At 38.5% G+C, this 16,732-nt stretch overlaps 1 protein-coding gene across 5 annotated transcripts in view; it reads left to right on the forward strand.

Moving 5' to 3' along the window:
• Positions 1–16,732, forward strand: part of plch1 (phospholipase C, eta 1) — a 61,562-nt gene that overhangs the window by 32,243 nt on the left and 12,587 nt on the right. For all 5 annotated transcript variants that reach the window (XM_088619049.1, XM_088619073.1, XM_088619075.1 and 2 more), the window contains 10 exons: positions 714–884; positions 2,441–2,534; positions 4,552–4,755; positions 5,723–5,843; positions 6,958–7,129; positions 8,266–8,373; positions 11,273–11,434; positions 13,127–13,198; positions 14,381–14,475; positions 15,963–16,060. In XM_088619049.1, coding sequence (XP_088475175.1) covers positions 714–884; positions 2,441–2,534; positions 4,552–4,755; positions 5,723–5,843; positions 6,958–7,129; positions 8,266–8,373; positions 11,273–11,434; positions 13,127–13,198; positions 14,381–14,475; positions 15,963–16,060 — 1,297 coding nt within the window. The remainder of the gene's footprint in view (positions 1–713; positions 885–2,440; positions 2,535–4,551; positions 4,756–5,722; positions 5,844–6,957; positions 7,130–8,265; positions 8,374–11,272; positions 11,435–13,126; positions 13,199–14,380; positions 14,476–15,962; positions 16,061–16,732) is intronic.

Below are 16,732 nucleotides of genomic sequence, written 5' to 3' on the forward strand. Positions count from 1 at the left end.
TGGGTGTTCCTTTTAGGACAGAGGCTTGACTTTCAGTCAATTTCAAATCAATTGCAATTTTCAAGTGCAATAGAATGTTGCCAGTTGAACAAGGGGGCTACTTTATTTCCGTTTGAGAGGTGAGAGGTGCAGTCTGAACCCTCTTTCCATCTGCAGTATCTTCAGATGCACGGATTAAAGGTTGCCTTAAATATGTGGTCCTCAACATTTCCTAATCCTGTTGGGTTGTACTTAAAAAAAAACCAGAAGAGAGCGCACTGAAATGCTGTTTTTCAAACTAATGCCCATGCAGCGAAGGAATCTTTTGTGTTAGCTCTCAGTAGCTTAAGAGTCTTGTAGACTTCAAAAGAACAGAAATAATCAGTGTGGCAGTCTAAGATAGTTTACTGCTTCTTGTGTTGTTTTCTTCGGTAATGGAAATAATAATGGAAAAAAGATTTGAGTAATATTTGTGTTAAGTGTTTTTTAAGTGTTAAAAAATAGAAGTGTTACATTTTTTCAACGGGGGTTTGGAGGTATGATTTTTATCCTAAAATCACATTTCAAGCTAAGCTATAATGATTAATAATGTGTATGTTAATTAAACGATTAATATGCTCCCAGGTTTCCAAAATCTTCAGAATCGATCAGATTCCCCACTTCTAAAAGAATTTAATGTATTGACTCTGGACTAGCTGGACTACAGTCAGTTCTCTATGTCTTGTTGGTTAAAGGAAGCCGATACAGATGAACAGCAAGGAACCCTGACCTTCGAGGAGTTCTGCGTTTTTTACAAGATGATGTCCCTCCGAAGGGATCTCTTCCTGTTGTTCATGTGTTTCAGTGACAAGAAGGATCACCTCACTGTTGAAGACTTTGCTAACTTCCTCAGAACAGAACAGAAGGTAATTATATCGGTGTACGCTCATACTCTAATGGCTGTTTTTTTGCCAAATGCCTGTAACAAAACATTAAACCCAAAATGAAGAATATAAAAAGACATCCAGATCAGGCAACTTGGTCATGCTGGGAAAGATACAAACTGTGAAACAGATGGCTGTTTTTATTTAATTATATACGTATATATGTAATATATGGGCATGTGTACCATGGGTGATGAAGTACTGTAGGAAACTTAACTGTTCCAACTATTTTCAGATTTGTTTTGAATAGCTGAATTTTGTGTCAGAAGACAAAACAATTGTGACACAGGAAAATAAACATTGTCTTATAGCAGCTGTCATAAACCTGTCTGAAATGATGTTGTTCGTGTTTGTCTTTTCACTAGTGAGCATTTTCTATGGATATCATGAGGAATTATTTGAAATCAGTAATATAGACAAAGTCCTACAAGACATGAATTATGATTCTTTTCCATTCTGTACCTTAGATGCTAATTACTGTAATGTGCTGATGGGATGTGCTAGCCCAGAGATATCCATCTTCCAATATTTTTCCACTGTTTTTGTTTGATGTGCATCCTGCTTCTCTCAGATGATGCTGGTGCCTTAGGGCTGAGAAGGTTTCCTGACATTAAATAATAAACAGGCGTTGCAATGGAAAAGCCTTGTGCTTTGGACAGAATTGCAGAAGTGGGCGGTAGGGGTTTTGTGCAGTTTTCATTAGCCGATGCCTGATGGAGAGAAACATGCTCAATGCCAATTAATCTGGTGTCATTTTTCAAGCAAACAAAAAAAAATATTTACAAATGAGATGTGTGTCTCACACCGGCATATGGAAACACAAAAGACAGCTGAGTGAGAGACATTATGTGCACAAAATCTCTGTTGGGGCAACAGGAAACCAGCGCGTTAGAAAAGGAGACATGGAGAGACTCAGCTGCCTATTTTTAAATATACCTGTATCAAGATAAGATAAGATCACTTTATTTTCAATATACAATTTCTTGCATTAGGATCTTCTTGGGCAGATCCTTAGCCACAGTGCCACCTCTCTGTCACATTATTAGTGTCTAATGTTAGTTTTTTTTAAAGTAATGCTTACCAGTACTGTTAGACACCTTTACTCCTTAATTCTCTAAGGTTAAACCTGGTAGATGTCCCTCAATACGTTTTCTGTAAAGTCGGGAAGCTCTTTTAGGGTAGATGCAGAATGAAATGCCCAGCTTTTGGCTTTATAGCTGAGGTAGGTTCTGTTCAAGATTAGAAGGCATATTGCCTTTTCAGACTCTTTACTCTATGTGTGAGATGGAGATGCAGCTTAAGGTTTTGGTGATTAAGACCTCCTTCTGTTATTGTTAGGTTGCAGAACAAGCAATTGCTCTTCCCTCTTAGGCCATGAGGTACTTTAAGAAAGTAATGGCACTGTTGGATGCCTTTGTTAGTCCACAATCCTGCAGATAGAGAAGTATCAGAACTCCCGTCAGCATTACTCCGAGAGTCATATCACCCCTGAAGCACTGTTTCCTGAAACAAATAAACCCTGTCTCTGTGGTTCATAGATGAACAACGTGACGACCGAATATTGTCTGGATATTATTGATAAGTTTGAAGTCTCTGAAGAAAACAAAGAGAGAGATGTTTTAGGGATTGAAGGTAAGCTACAAGTTCTTCCCATTTGTTAAGAACTAATTTAAACATTGAAGCACAATCATATGAAAGAAGAGGTGATGGTATGACTTTAACCTTTAACACTTACTAGTTTTATTTTGAAGAATACTCATTATTAAAGTTATTGGCTTAATATTTAAGCCAACATACAGGCAAAAAAGAACAGTTTGAATATCCTTGGGATTTTTGCTGCTGCTCTAGAATGGACTCTAAATTAGGATTCCATGACCTTTTTTGGTATTTTTTTCTCTTGAAAGAGAATTAAGTCAAAAAGGATTTCTAAACTTGAGCTTGAGTAGTCTGTTTTTCAATAGCCCCCATGCAAAGCAAAGTCTTGTTAGAGGCTTAAAGCACTTCTCTCAGAATTCCTGGTGAAGAAAGATATTGTTCGGCGCCCTTCACAAACTTTAAAGGCTTAGGTTCACTCTTTTATCCCTGTTGTTCTTCTTAATAAAAGTCTGCCTACAGCTCGAGCTTGCCCTCTCTCAAGAATCAAACACAGCACACAAATGTCTTAGAACAAAAGGCAGTGTATAGCCCTGTGGTCATTATGGCATCCTGTCAATAATGTTTAAGTATTCAGCTTACTTTAAATACCGAAGTCGGAGCTGCTTGGCTTTAAAAGCCAGCAGATTCAGTGGTCTTTCAGAAAGTACCCCTGTGGTACATTATGTCATTTCTTCACATTGAATGTTGCACATTAGGAAGGGGAAAAACCAAAAGTTACTCTCGTTTTACACCGTCACAGGAATCCACACAGACATAACTAACATTGACCAGTGTGGTTTGCTGCTTGTGCTTGGGGAACTCTCTGACCCGCTGGGGGTGGATGACAGCTTGCATTAGTCTTCTAGTCGTCAAGAGTCACATTTGCTTTTAGGAGTGAAAAAGAAGTAGCATTTTGCCCTGGTCTTTTTTCTCTAACATATTCCTTATTTATTGCTTTATTCCTTAAACAACACAACTGAAACATCTAGCAGGAGGCTGTGGAGATATTATTAACATTTGCCTGCGTAGTGCAGCTGATTAGGTATGTACCGTGGGCAGCAGTGATGGGTAGCTTGACCTTTTACTTATGGCACGCTGTCTTGAGTTGTGGGCTGCAAGATGTGACAATGCGTCAATACCAGTACAAGGGAAGCTTTCAATAAGCATCTCATTTCCAGAACAGAAAACCTACTGATTCATGTCATGGAAGGTGAACAAGTGTCTGAGGTACTACACTGAACCCCGAATGGGTTTGTCTCCTGCTTAGGTCATGCAGTTGGATAATCTATTGTAAGCATTCCAGAAATGCAATTGTCAGATTTATGCTGAGATTCTTACTAACAAATCATAATAAGAGCCTTTGTCTTTTCAGAAGCAAGTCTACAGATGTAACAGATTGTGGGCCTTATGCTGAAAAAGCTGTTTTTGTCTCATGAACGAGACACTTCTTTGTTTTAAAGAGCTTTTTTTCCCTCTTGCTGAACATAATGATTGTGCTTTGCATACTAAGAACTGTGTCCCTAAACCTTGAGCAGTACAGTAATGGACATATTCATGTCCTTTTCAAATTACTCTTTTTCAGTATTATCAATATACAATAAAAAACTGTTCCCATTAGTGTGGTAAATATTATGCTGTAAATCGGTATGACAATTGCCTCAGGTCTTTCAAATGGTAATATTTCTTTTCTGTCTTTTATAACAGGAAAATCATTTCTGTTCATTTAGGAAGTATCTTTTTTATTGACTGTATTGTACAGATTATAACTTTTGCAATCAAACCTAACACTGATGGGGAAAACATTTCAAAGGGTGTATCTAGTTAGAATTCTCTGAAGGATGAGTAATTCTGCTGTCTGACTTCATTAGCTGTAAGTTTTTTTTTCCCTTCAGCAGCATTCATGAACAGGAGTCTTTTGCTCCTTTACTCTCGGTGTTAATTTGTTTGGAAGTGTCAAATGGAAATAAAGTGATGTAAGATGCTGATCTCAGAGGATTGCTTTCACTTTCTGTAGGGTTTACGAGTTTTATGCGAAGCCCTGCCTGTGATATCTTCAATCCATTGCATCACCAAGTCAACCAGGATATGGACCAGCCACTGTGTAATTATTTTATTGCTTCTTCGCACAATACCTACCTGACTGGAGACCAGCTTCTCTCTCACTCCAAGACTGATATGTATGCCTGGGTTCTACAGGCAGGCTGCCGCTGTGTGGAAGGTATGTGAGTGTTGTGCATTTCACGAACTTGTGGCTGTAACGTACAGTAAGTTACAGGGAGAGCATTACTGCATTCAACTGCTCATGCAGTAGTGTCCAGGTTACAGAGTGTCTGTTACTTCAGACGCTCAGGGAGCGGGAAAAATCTCTGTGACACTTGTGGCACAAAGAAGGAAGTAGATAACAAACTGTTGTCTTTATTCAACACCTTCATTTCTGGTGAAAAGTGACATGCGAGAGTGTCTTCATGTTCCACATCACTGCAGGAGAGATGCTTCTTTTGCTGGTTGTGATCATGTTAAATCCTGGTTTTATGTATTTTCCTCATTGGAAATTACCCATAAAAGTGAATCGATTTTAATCAGTTTGATTTACTGGAGTGTCCTAATGTGCCTCTATGAGTGGATTGTGCTCTTTTTCAGCTCTAAACTATGGACTTGATGACTGTCAGTCTAAAGTTTAAAATTTATCAACCTGCACATAATGGCAAAAGCAGTTTTCCCTTTTGGTGCTCTCTGTATTATAAGGACATCATAATGCCTTGGCATTTTCATCATTGTGTGGTCAGAGAGCCGTTGCCTACAAACTTTGATATATGAAATGCTTCTCTCATTAGCAGCGAAACAGGCCTGTTAAGTTCAGTGTCAGCAAGATAGAAGAAATGCAGACTTCCTCACAGAGCCCATCCTCCTTGAAAAGGGCATCTTCCAAAATAGTGGAATTGTCTGCAGGGCAGTTATTGGTAGCAGTTCCCATATACAGTACCTTCTGCATGACCCTGGTCTTGCACAAACAGGAGATACCAGCTGTGTTTGAGGCTGCTTAATTTTGTGCTTAGTGTTGTCATTCTTACATCAGTGCTGCTAATTTTCATGCTAATGTCTCCTATTGATTATTGGTTTGACGATCCATTAACATAAAGAAATTATTCAGTTGCTCATGGATGCTGCTTCCTGTTCTTCTCCAGTGGACTGCTGGGATGGTACTGATGGTGAGCCTGTGGTTCAGCACGGATACACCCTGACTTCAAAAATCTCTTTCAAAGCCGTGATTGAAACCATCAACAAATACGCCTTTGTGAACAATGAGTATGAAACCCTTTCTCCTCTCTTTTCATTTTGCTTACTGTGTATGAAGTGCTGCTGATATAAAGAGCAGCGGAGGGCTGAATTGTATTTGAACTAATTATTAAAATTGAGAACATGGCAAAACCAAAGTAAAAAAGTGCAGCCTTACCTGGCAAGAGGGCAAAAGTCTGACAACTTCTTCATCATTAATGCCACTAAAAACGTCCTAAAATGCTGTTCAAGCATGTGTTCCCTTTCTAAATTCTGTTTTGTTTTTTCTTTGTTGAGTGTATAAAGACCCTGTAACAACTGTCAGAAATACATTAGTGGTTAGTGGATAGTAAACCGTAGTAAATATTGATTGTTAAAGAAAACTCAGTTTAAGCTTGAAAGGAGGTTCAGTTTTATTTCGATTTTTATCACCTGTGGTCTTTATGTAGAACTCAGAGGGGGAGGCATGGATTGGGAAAAGTGGATGTGACTTCTTGTCACTAGCAGTTTTCATATAAAAGCTGTGTTTTAAAGTTTCCCCGGGGGTCTTTTAGAACTGAACAACCCTGACATTTTAGAGTAGGTGTGTGGATGTCTGGACATGATTTATTTTTTACAATGGAAACAATAAAAGTCTTTCTTATTTTCATTTGCATTTTACATTGAAAGTGTTTTTGAAACTGTAATGGTTGCACAATATTACTAGATAAGCTTGAAAATATGGTTTAAATAGAATACATCCTGTAATTATGCACTATTGTAAGAATTACAAAAACATGTTTTACAAGAGTTTTAAATTATCGGGAGTTATTTTGACTTCTGCAGTGTTTAAATTGATGATCTGTTTTTTGTTTCAAGGCAAGATGTAATATGTACATATTTAGCTTTAACATGACCCAAGTAGGGTCATTTCCTAGTTTGTAGAATCAATTTTGTAATAAGAAATGTATATCTGTACTTCTGATGCAGTAACAAGCTCAGGGGGATCCATTACATGATCCGTTAGGCTCTAAATAAAGATTGATCGGCTTTTCAGCTAAGCTGAAACATTTCTAGACAGTCTGGTATAAAAGTGACTAACAGATTCCTCTGACACTTTAATCACACTGTCTCCAATTAATCTTTTTTATTTATTTCTTGATAGATATCCAGTCATCCTTTCAATTGAAAACCATTGCAGCATTCAGCAGCAGAAAAAGATTGCTCAGTACTTGAAGGAAATATTTGGAGAGAAGCTGGATCTCGTTGGCATTTTCACTAGGGACTCCAAACAGCTTCCAAGTCCAAACATTTTAAAGGGCAAGATACTTATTAAGGTACAGTATTTAATAACAGTGAGGACATTCAGTGGTTTTGCTTGCATTGTGTCTCAGAGATATTCACAGGAACAAGTAGAAAGTTATGTTTGATTTAGAGTAAGGAATATTACACAGTCTTCATAGGTGAGGAATGTTCACTTTTTTAAGGAGGAAACAACAATGGTAAAGAGAGGATTGGCCTATTTTAATGCCCTTTGCTCATTAATGTGTATGAATATATCTGCAGAAGTGACTTGTAGGCTATATTAGAGCCCATTTATGTCAAAATGATTAAATATGTTAATTCAGTGCAGTGGCAGAGCTGTTCTCAGACACCTGTCAGTATCTAGCAAACAGTTGTCATGGACAGGCTGTGTCCAGGGGTCTGGCAGTTATTTATATACAGTACGTCCGGATTTACAAACAACCATTTTCACCTTCTTGCATAAACAGCTGTTATTTAAACCATCTCTTCATTCCTTGGAGATTTTAATATGATCTTATGCGACATGTTGGTCATGTCAAGCCCTTCCCAGCCTTCCACTCTGGCTGCCTGGATTTCCTGCCAATCAGATTTCCATTTGACTTTGGCCGCCCTTATTGGTAAAAGGATAACGTGCTCTGGAGAGGAAAGAAAGATGTTGGGGCTGACAGTGGAGCAGATCACTACTCCACAGGACGTACCTCCGGGTGCCTCGGAGATATCCATGTATTTCTCTGAAGTTCCCTGTGGGTGGCCCATTAGGATTTAATGAGCACGTTAACCCATTCGTTTTTGTGTTTGCACGTACTACCAGAAATGAAGAGGAGAATGAACAGTAGGAGAGATGCGTGTGCGTCTGTTGTTCTAAATAACTGTGCTAGAGGCTTAGACGATGCCAGTGCACAAGAAGAGTTGATTGCTCATTGCTCCCCCTTTTTATTTGAATGCGTTCCAGTCTTGCATGAGCCTTCATAGAGTTGAAGTGTCTGAAGGTGTAATTCATAATGTCAGATCATTCTGTAGTCATGTTGGGGATGCCCCTCTGCAGGCTGACATTAGTGGCTAGTCTGAAGAAAAAAACGGCTCTTGTGTTAGCTGTGTGGACAGACAGGGAAGGTACATAAGTAGGAGTTTCCAGTGTTTCCTGAAGTAGATTTATTCTGCCATTCAGGGCAAAAGGCTGCCACCATGCCTTGCTGCCGACGCGGAGGAAGGGGAGGTTTCAGATGACGACAGTGCCGATGAAATAGAGGATGACTTCAAACTGAAGCACAGCAGTGTAAGTTCACAGCAGCCTTTCGAGATTTCTTAAGGACGCCTCCAACTCGGACAGATGTCAGCTGCCTTCCTCCCTACCCCTGTTTCTTTCTCTCCGCCTTGCGGTCTGTCTTTGTTCATGCTTTTCCTGCCTGTGCGTGTTGTAAGAGGGAGGTGGGGTGTGTGTGTGCAGAGAGGGTGGCGGTGACGTTTTTGTGAGGTAATAGTAGATTTTGTTAATTTGGTGTAAAGTGTTCCTAATGTGGTCGTGGATGAAAGTGTCTCTCTTCAGCTTTGAAGACTCCCCGGATGGTTGATATAATACGCACATCATCATCCGTCTCAAGATGCCAATACAAATCATCAGAAGGAGTCTCAAATGGGAGGGAGAGGCCATGGCCTGAAAGATTTTCAATCCCAATCAGAAACAAAGCCATATTTATCTGTCATACAGCTTTACACAGCCCATCAACATTTTCAGAAGAACACTGGCAAATAACCAGGCAAACGTAATTATCAATGGTGGCAAATAGTGCTTTGTAGATAAGTTTTCATTTAAGTTGGAAACGTTTTGTGCTAGTGACAAAAGATGATTTCGTTAAACTGCGGTAGTCAAAACTACTGGAAGACTGTCTATGACTGAAACTTGCAAACTGTTTAAGCGACATCCTTACAGAATGGTATGGTTGCACATCCTCCATTCCATGTAAATAATGTCTCTTTTTGTCTTAATGTCTTCTCACCCCTGATTTTCAGGAGAGCTCCCTGTCTCGGACAAGTTTGCCACGGGGGATTGATCTTAAATTACTTAAGAATACCAAAGAGAACAAACAAAACTTTGAGAAAGAAAGTTGATTTGGAGACTTCGAGTCTCTCAGTTTGCATTTATATTCAATATCCTCCATCTTTTACAATAATCTGTTAGGTATAGCCTTATATTTTTTGTTGTAAGTAGGAAACCACATTTGCAGAATATGTCAGAAAAGCAACATGATAAATGAAAAATGCAGACTGATAAAGGCCCCAGTAATTATATTTCAGATCTTTTTTATGTATTGAACAGTTTGTTAGATATACCGTATGAAATGGAAAAATGCTTTGAATGGAATTGCACGCTTATATTCTGTACTGGATAAAATTTGTTTTCTGCTTAAAAATAGCAGTCACAACTCTATGAAAATATGGAACAGCCAGCCAATATAAAAGCTGTCAGCAGAATGAAGCCTTATTTATGTATTAAGATCAACTTTCTGCAAAGCAATTACTTTCATCTGACTGGAGAGCTTCCATTGATAGTATTACAAGCAAAGCTTTGAGCTGTGAGCACATCCACTCAACCACTTCAAAATTTGTTTGACAGATAAAAATCTACTTATTCCGCTTTGTCCCTAGTGGATACCTGGATTAATTTTTTTCTTAATTTTCAGAGGCTTTGTTGAACTGTAGAATTTGATAAATAGATTAACCAATGGAGGTACATTTTTTTTCCATTGTTCCACGTGTATGGCAAAATTACTTGTATAAGACTAGAAATAACCATTACAATCCTTTGTTGATTTCTTGAAGACAGTGTGATTAAGAGAATCATCCCTTCAAAATATAATGGCAGTGGCTGAATACTCCATACCCTTTTTTTCTAGTTAAGCATATCAAAATGTATTTGATTCCATTCTGAAGATACATCTTTTACGTTAAAAAGGATTTTTATTGGTAGACCACTATTCTAAAGGCAAATACATATAAATTGATTCTTTAAATATCACGCTACTTGCTTTTCCTTAGCAAACTTTATTGCAGTACACTATAGTAAAAGTACAGCAGAGGATTGGTGAAGCACAGTGAAAACATGGTAAAAGTACAGGAAATTAGAATTCAAAGGTAAAGTTTGAAGCAAGCTGTGGACCACTGTGCCAGAGAATAAGGCATCAGAGAATCCACACGGCAACGTGCACTAGTAAAAGTAAAATAGCCAGTTTTCAATAGAAAAGGAAATTAAAGGGGTTTTTAATACAGGGTATACAGTACCTTTCCGGTTGTTACAACGATACACACCTTTGTCTTCTTTTTTTACATTGCTGTGAGAATGATAAACTCAGCTGCAGCCTCAAGATTTTGCACTTGCGTTTAATAACGAAAAACACTGCTCATCGCCCTCTGTTTATTACTGGCTTGAGTCAAGCATAAAATATGCTAATCCCACTTCAAGAGCATTAATACTTTTTATTGGAAGGATCAAGCTGGCATCCCTTTACTTAGCTCAGTGTTCCAAGTCAGTTTTCCAAGGAGAATGTGGTGTATTTATGACTGGGCTGATATTGATTTCTCACAGCAGTTATATTTAGCAACAATTAAAGTCTGTGACTGGTTTATTATTAACAAGTTTGTTTCTACAGAAATTATTTTCATAATGGGACTTGATCTAATGCTCAACAAACTGCCTCATCATTATTGCTATTGTGATATTTAGCATTCTTTATTCCTCGCAAATATTGCCATTCATAACACGTGTATTGCTGGGATTGCTTTATTCCATCATATCAAATGATCAGATCAGTAGTTATAGGAAATGATCACACATTACATACTTTTTGCTGTCCTGTAGACTGCAGGATTACATTCAGCAAGTCCTAGTTGTTCAGAAATGAAAGAGAGGAAAAAGATCATAAACACAAACAAGCTGAAAGCAGCTGTTACAGTGGCAGCAACAAAAAAAAATCTTCGATGTTGATACAGTAGTACCTTTCATGACACATTGTCTCAATGCACTATACACTGTAACTGAAGAAGACTAACTGGAATCAAGAATCACCGAAAATCTTAATCGGAGCATTGCTGATGTTGTTGAGATGATGTCACTGAACTACTGCAGCATTTGAAACAAGGACTGGTCTTCAGAACAATCCTTTTGTTTTCTTTTTCAGAGCAATGGCACAAGTGAACACCAGGTGGAATCCTTTATACGAAAGAAGCTGGACTCCCTGTTGAAAGAATCACAGATTGGAGACAAGGAGGATTCTGACAGCTTTTCTATAAGGGCCTTACTGAGGGCAACACATGAAGGTTTAAACATGAATCTCAGACAGGTATATCAGTTTAAGATATTTTGTGCTTGGGTTTGTTTGTATGACAGCTGTAAAGGAAGGAATTTGGCAAGTTTTTTAATTCTTATGTTAATCTTATATGTATTTCTACTTTTTACTGTTAAATGTCCATCTAAGATGGTTCTGCATTTAGAAGAACAACTAAAACAAAAAAAATCAACAACGGTCTTCCCCATTACTTATCAAAACACATCTGAACTTTTCTTTGTGTCCCATTCGTAACAGCTAATTGTCAAGAAACTTGCATTGTCATGAAAATGATACCCGTTCAGCGCTAGAGTGGTATTTCTGTGTATTTAGTCTATTTTCCACCAAGAACTAAGAGAGGAGAGTTTGGGGAACTGTCATTTTAATTCTGCACGCAGGGTTTCTGGTGGTTTCGCAGGCTAACGTGAACAGCTGTCCGAGAGGAGAGGACAGGAGTGCAGGAAGTTGAGAGAAGTATATTGATGCTGAGAGCACATGTGGCAGCACAGTGATCTGCCTAGCAGAAAAGCAGATTATTTCTGCAGTGAGCGCTGCGAACTGAGGCGTTTTAGTCACACTCTGAGCCCCTTTCTCCCTGAGGAACCATTATGCTCTGTCAGTCACTGTGCTGATGTTTAAACTTTTTGTGTCACAGTCTGTTGTGATGCATCATAATTGCCCTGTGTAGCTTGTACTGTGCTTGAGCAGCTTGACAGAAGCCATGTGACGAGTCTTTAACCCAGACCGAGAGACTGAATGAAGCCTATTTGGATGATTGAGAATATCAGCATCCTTGTCAGATCTATTATACCTTAGGGCAGGACTTTAATTAGTTTAAAATTGACTATGGCATTTTAACTGCCTTTTTAAATGGAGCACACAAAAATAGACCTCGATGTGGCACCTCTGGAAGGTATAATGGAAGCACACCTGGTTATTGATTAGTTTCTACCAATCATCACTGGGGAGTTTAATTTAGAAAACGTCATAACTCAGAAATTACTTTTTACTTTCCGTGCCTTTTAGGGAAACCTCTCACTCTTAACAAAACTGCTCACCAAAGTTTTCAACCTTGTAGGTTTATAGAGCAAAATTTGGGGGAGGTAATTTTACAAAAGAAGGGTTTGCAATTTTACATTGAAATCACATTTAGACTAAATGTTCACCTTCCTTAGTCAAAATGATTTGAAAACAGACCCAGTTTATTTCCTTATTTTTATATTGCACACAGATAATATTCTCCAGAGCTGGGCCTGGACACCATTGTGACCTGTACACCATAGTTTCTGTTTAACAGGGCAGAATTGTAAAATTGGTTGCGGTACTCAAGCTAGAATTAAGTTTTTTAACAAATGTGAAAAATGTAATGTGTAGTTGACAGTGGAACAGCACACTTATGTATTTTAATTTTTAATACAGGATGGATTCACTGTTTCAATATCACAGCGAATATGACAAGTTTGTTTTTATCCAAAGAACAGCTTTGTCCGCAGTGCAATTGCAGCGATTCATTCTTCCTCATGAATAAATCCCATTGCCTTGCTAGAAATGAAGGAAAGGACACAGTGTCGTTGCTCGCTACTGCCTCTGTCAGTGCTGAAAGGAGCTGAGGAGTGGGCAGTGGGAGAGCAAATCAGATCGACAACCAGAATCTTAAACATTAAAACGCCTGTGAGGAGACTGAAGCTTTTCTTTTTCTAATTCTAGAATTCACTTCATAAAGAAAGTGGAAAAAAGTCCCAAAGCCGTTCCTTTATGAGCAACTTCTCAAAACATAAGGTGAGAATTTCTGTAAATGCTAAAACAGAAAGCATCTCGTTGTCTGAAATGTCTGTATGGTTGTCATCGCTTTAAAACCTTAAGCTCAGTGACCTTTAGACCTACTAACAGCCCTGGGTTTTGAATCAGTCAGGCGTTAATCACAGTATTTTAACAATTTCATTAATCTTCATTGCGTTCATAACAGTAATGTCTTTATTTATCTACAAGTCTTTTTGAATTGGAAATAGCTAGCAGTGTGATGATACACCCTTGGATATAAGATTAAATAAAAACACAGACCTTTGTTTGTGCCAAGCCTCAATTATATTGCAGATGAAATGCGATTTTTCTTCTTTTTTTTCTTTTGCACTGGTAAACATAAAAACACTACCCGTCTTATTATGAATAAAAACACAGAAAAAAAAACTGCATCTCAAATGGCGTAGCAGCAGTGCAAACTGAGATTCCCCCTCCAAAGCCACTAAAATTGTTGAGCTCTTTTGTTTTCCAAAGTTTTCAGTGGCATTCAGCTGAAGACTTATAATTATGTAAATTTTTTTCTGTAGGCTATGCATAGAAAATGTGTGGTGATGAATCACACTTGCAGGCTATGTTTACAATACATGTACGATCCTGGATGTGTGGTGTGTATGCTCTGCATATTTTTGTGGCTACAGTAAGCTTTACTTTACATTAGAGCAGGGTATTAGTACACAAGGAACAGCTTCTTAAAAATGTGTTTAGGGGCACATGGTGTTTCCACAACTGCACAAGAGAAGTGACTCTACTTTTCGTTGTTTTAGAGTCCCTGCTGTATTATAATGAGCACCCCACTCAGAACATATTGGTCCAGCAGCACAGCAGTCTGAACCGACCTGCATCTGAGATCAAATATCCAGATGACAGCTTTGCAATCCAAGGCTAAGCTGAAATATGCTACTGTTCTTTCTCTAGACTGCACTTGGTGTTGTGTAGCTATCTCTGCAATTGCAGTTGGGTTAATACAGAGTGAACAACTAGCTGTGTGATTGCTAACCTTAATTTTCACTGGACTGGGCCTGACATTTAAAAGAGAGATTTGGGAAACGGAACAGTTGTAAATTAAGCACTCTTGTACATCCAGTTCTTCCTCTCCCGCCTGCTGTGGAATCGCCCTGCTGTTTGTGTCAAAACCGCATTGCTGTGTTTTTGTTCAAACAGAGACACGGGAAGTCACGGTCAAAGTCTCAGAGCACGGATATAGAGGAAGAAGGACAGCATGAGGCATTGGGCAGAGAAACAGGACAGTCCTACAGGTCAGCAAGCCTTTCATTGGCTCCTGTCACTGCATGCTGTCTGTCTTCCGTTCTCACCAAATACCGATGGCATCTGTTTAATTTTTTCCCCCCACAGTAACAGGATTTAGTCTAAGGTACTGTAGAAGCAGTTGAGAATGTGCAGCCCTGAACCACAGCGCTGAAGACATTAAGCACAAGCCTGTAAGAGCTTTCTAGTCTTGAAATCAGAAAAAAATTACAAGTGACAGATCCTTCACAGAAAACACCACCCAGAGCATAAAAGAAAATAGCTTGCTTCTTAACCTAGTTCAGAAGAGTTAACATAAAAAGTAAATAAAGGAAAGATGGCCAGGCTCAGAGAGTGAGCATCTTTAAACAATTTTAATGTAAATAAAATGATAAAATGATCTTTAATAAGTGATATTTGAATGGACAAAAAATCAAATTGGATTTTGAATGCTGCCCGGGGTTTTGACATGATTACTTTGTCCATAACCTCACCACAGGGGAGTCTGGGTTGTCTTGCTCCTAGCTGAGAGGCAGATGAAGCTGGCAGCTGTAATTTGGAGTTTAGGTTTTCTAAAAATATCGCTGTGCTAAAAGCATCAGGGGATTGTGTGTTAACATATTTAAAACAGCAAATATATGGAGAAGAAAATATGGATGTTCATGGCATTATGTGCTATCTAGAAAGAAATGAAATAGTATGCTTAAATTTCATTAAATCTATAAGTATTTTTTTGTTTTTTTTTACAGCTTCTTAAGATGAATTCTGTTTGTTTGTCTCCTAATTTACATTTCTTGAGTCTTGAGTCTATGCCCTATATAGTTTTTGGCCCTTCAGATAAAATGTCTTTTTACTACTACCATAAACAAACAGGTAAACTCTGTGAAAACCTTTCCATATGTACGTATATACGGGCGTATATGTTATATAGGTACCCTCGTGTTTCCGTTTTTATTCTCATCCTCTGATTGGCTTGGAACAGTAAGAATTTTAGCACTTGGCTTGTATCAAATTAGCACCTGTTACTGTCTGGACAGCAAGTGCAAATGCTAAGACAGCATTAGATTGACAGCGTTAAAAAACAATTTTGAAGTAAAATAATTACTTGACGTGAGGGTGGCAAGGTGAAATGGCAGTCAGTACTGCTGCCTCACTGCTCTTGGATCTTGGATACCTTCTAGAGCAGGTTACTTGGCGTTTGTAAATTGTCTCCCAAATGCACGTCTTAGTACTGCAGTGGTCCAATGTCCTGGCCTCAGGTGTAGACTCTGGGTCAGGGGTCCCTTTCAAGAGAGGTCTTTCTTAATTTGTATGGATATTTATAAAAAAAGTATTCGGAAAAGAACATGCACCACGCAACGTTGGAACCCGGAGTAAAGCTGAGCTGCCAATCTGAGAGTATTCTTCTCTTGCCTTTCTGAAACACGCGAGTTTTGCTTTTTTCTGTTGCACACAGTCCTGGTCATCACTGTTTTTTTTTCTTCCATTCTGACTGAAGGGCGGGCCGTCGCAGAAAGACAATGAAACTCAGTCGGGATCTTTCAGACCTGGTGGTTTTCACAAACTCTGTTGCCTCACAGGACATTCTTGATGAAGGTAAGAAAATAAAAAAAAGAAAAGAAATACGGTCTCACGTGCATTAATCAGAAGGAACATTTCGGTTTTCTTCTCATTTCTTCGGACACAGCTTGCTGAGATTGCAGCTGAGGGCTGTCAGCTTTTCTGGTGTGTGGACACATCTGGTACTTGCTGGCTTTGAAGAGCTTCTCTATAATACAGAACTAATTTCCCATTTCTTTGCACTGGAGACTGAGATGCATTTTTACAATTTGACAGAGACTCTATTAGGCTGGGATTAAATGGAAGGTAATGTAGTTAAATTGTAATGAAATGCTAATTTTCTCATTCTCTGTAAAGACCCCCGGACAGATGAAAGGTAACGAGTTTTCCTGGGGGAATTATACAAGTACAGCCAAAAAAATTGCACTGTACAAATATCATCATCATCATCATCATCATCCCTGGAGCCAGGAGTCCAATTCTGTTATCAATAAGAATGTCAACATGGAATCTACTGTATGTCACCTGTTCTGCAGACTAATAGTGTATATTATAATAAAGTGTGTTTCAGTTTGTCCCAACCTTCGTTTTATCTCGGCAAAAACCACACCGGATTTGATCCTCGAGTACCATTTTCATATGAAAAAAATCATATTTGAAAATGTGCCGCATTTTTTTTTTTAATATTAGATCAACCATCCATGGCCA

The sequence above is a fragment of the Lepisosteus platostomus genome, chromosome 2 (genome assembly GCF_059453375.1).
Source record: "Lepisosteus platostomus isolate fLepPlt1 chromosome 2, fLepPlt1.hap1, whole genome shotgun sequence".
NCBI classification, from domain to species: Eukaryota; Metazoa; Chordata; class Actinopteri; order Semionotiformes; family Lepisosteidae; genus Lepisosteus; species Lepisosteus platostomus.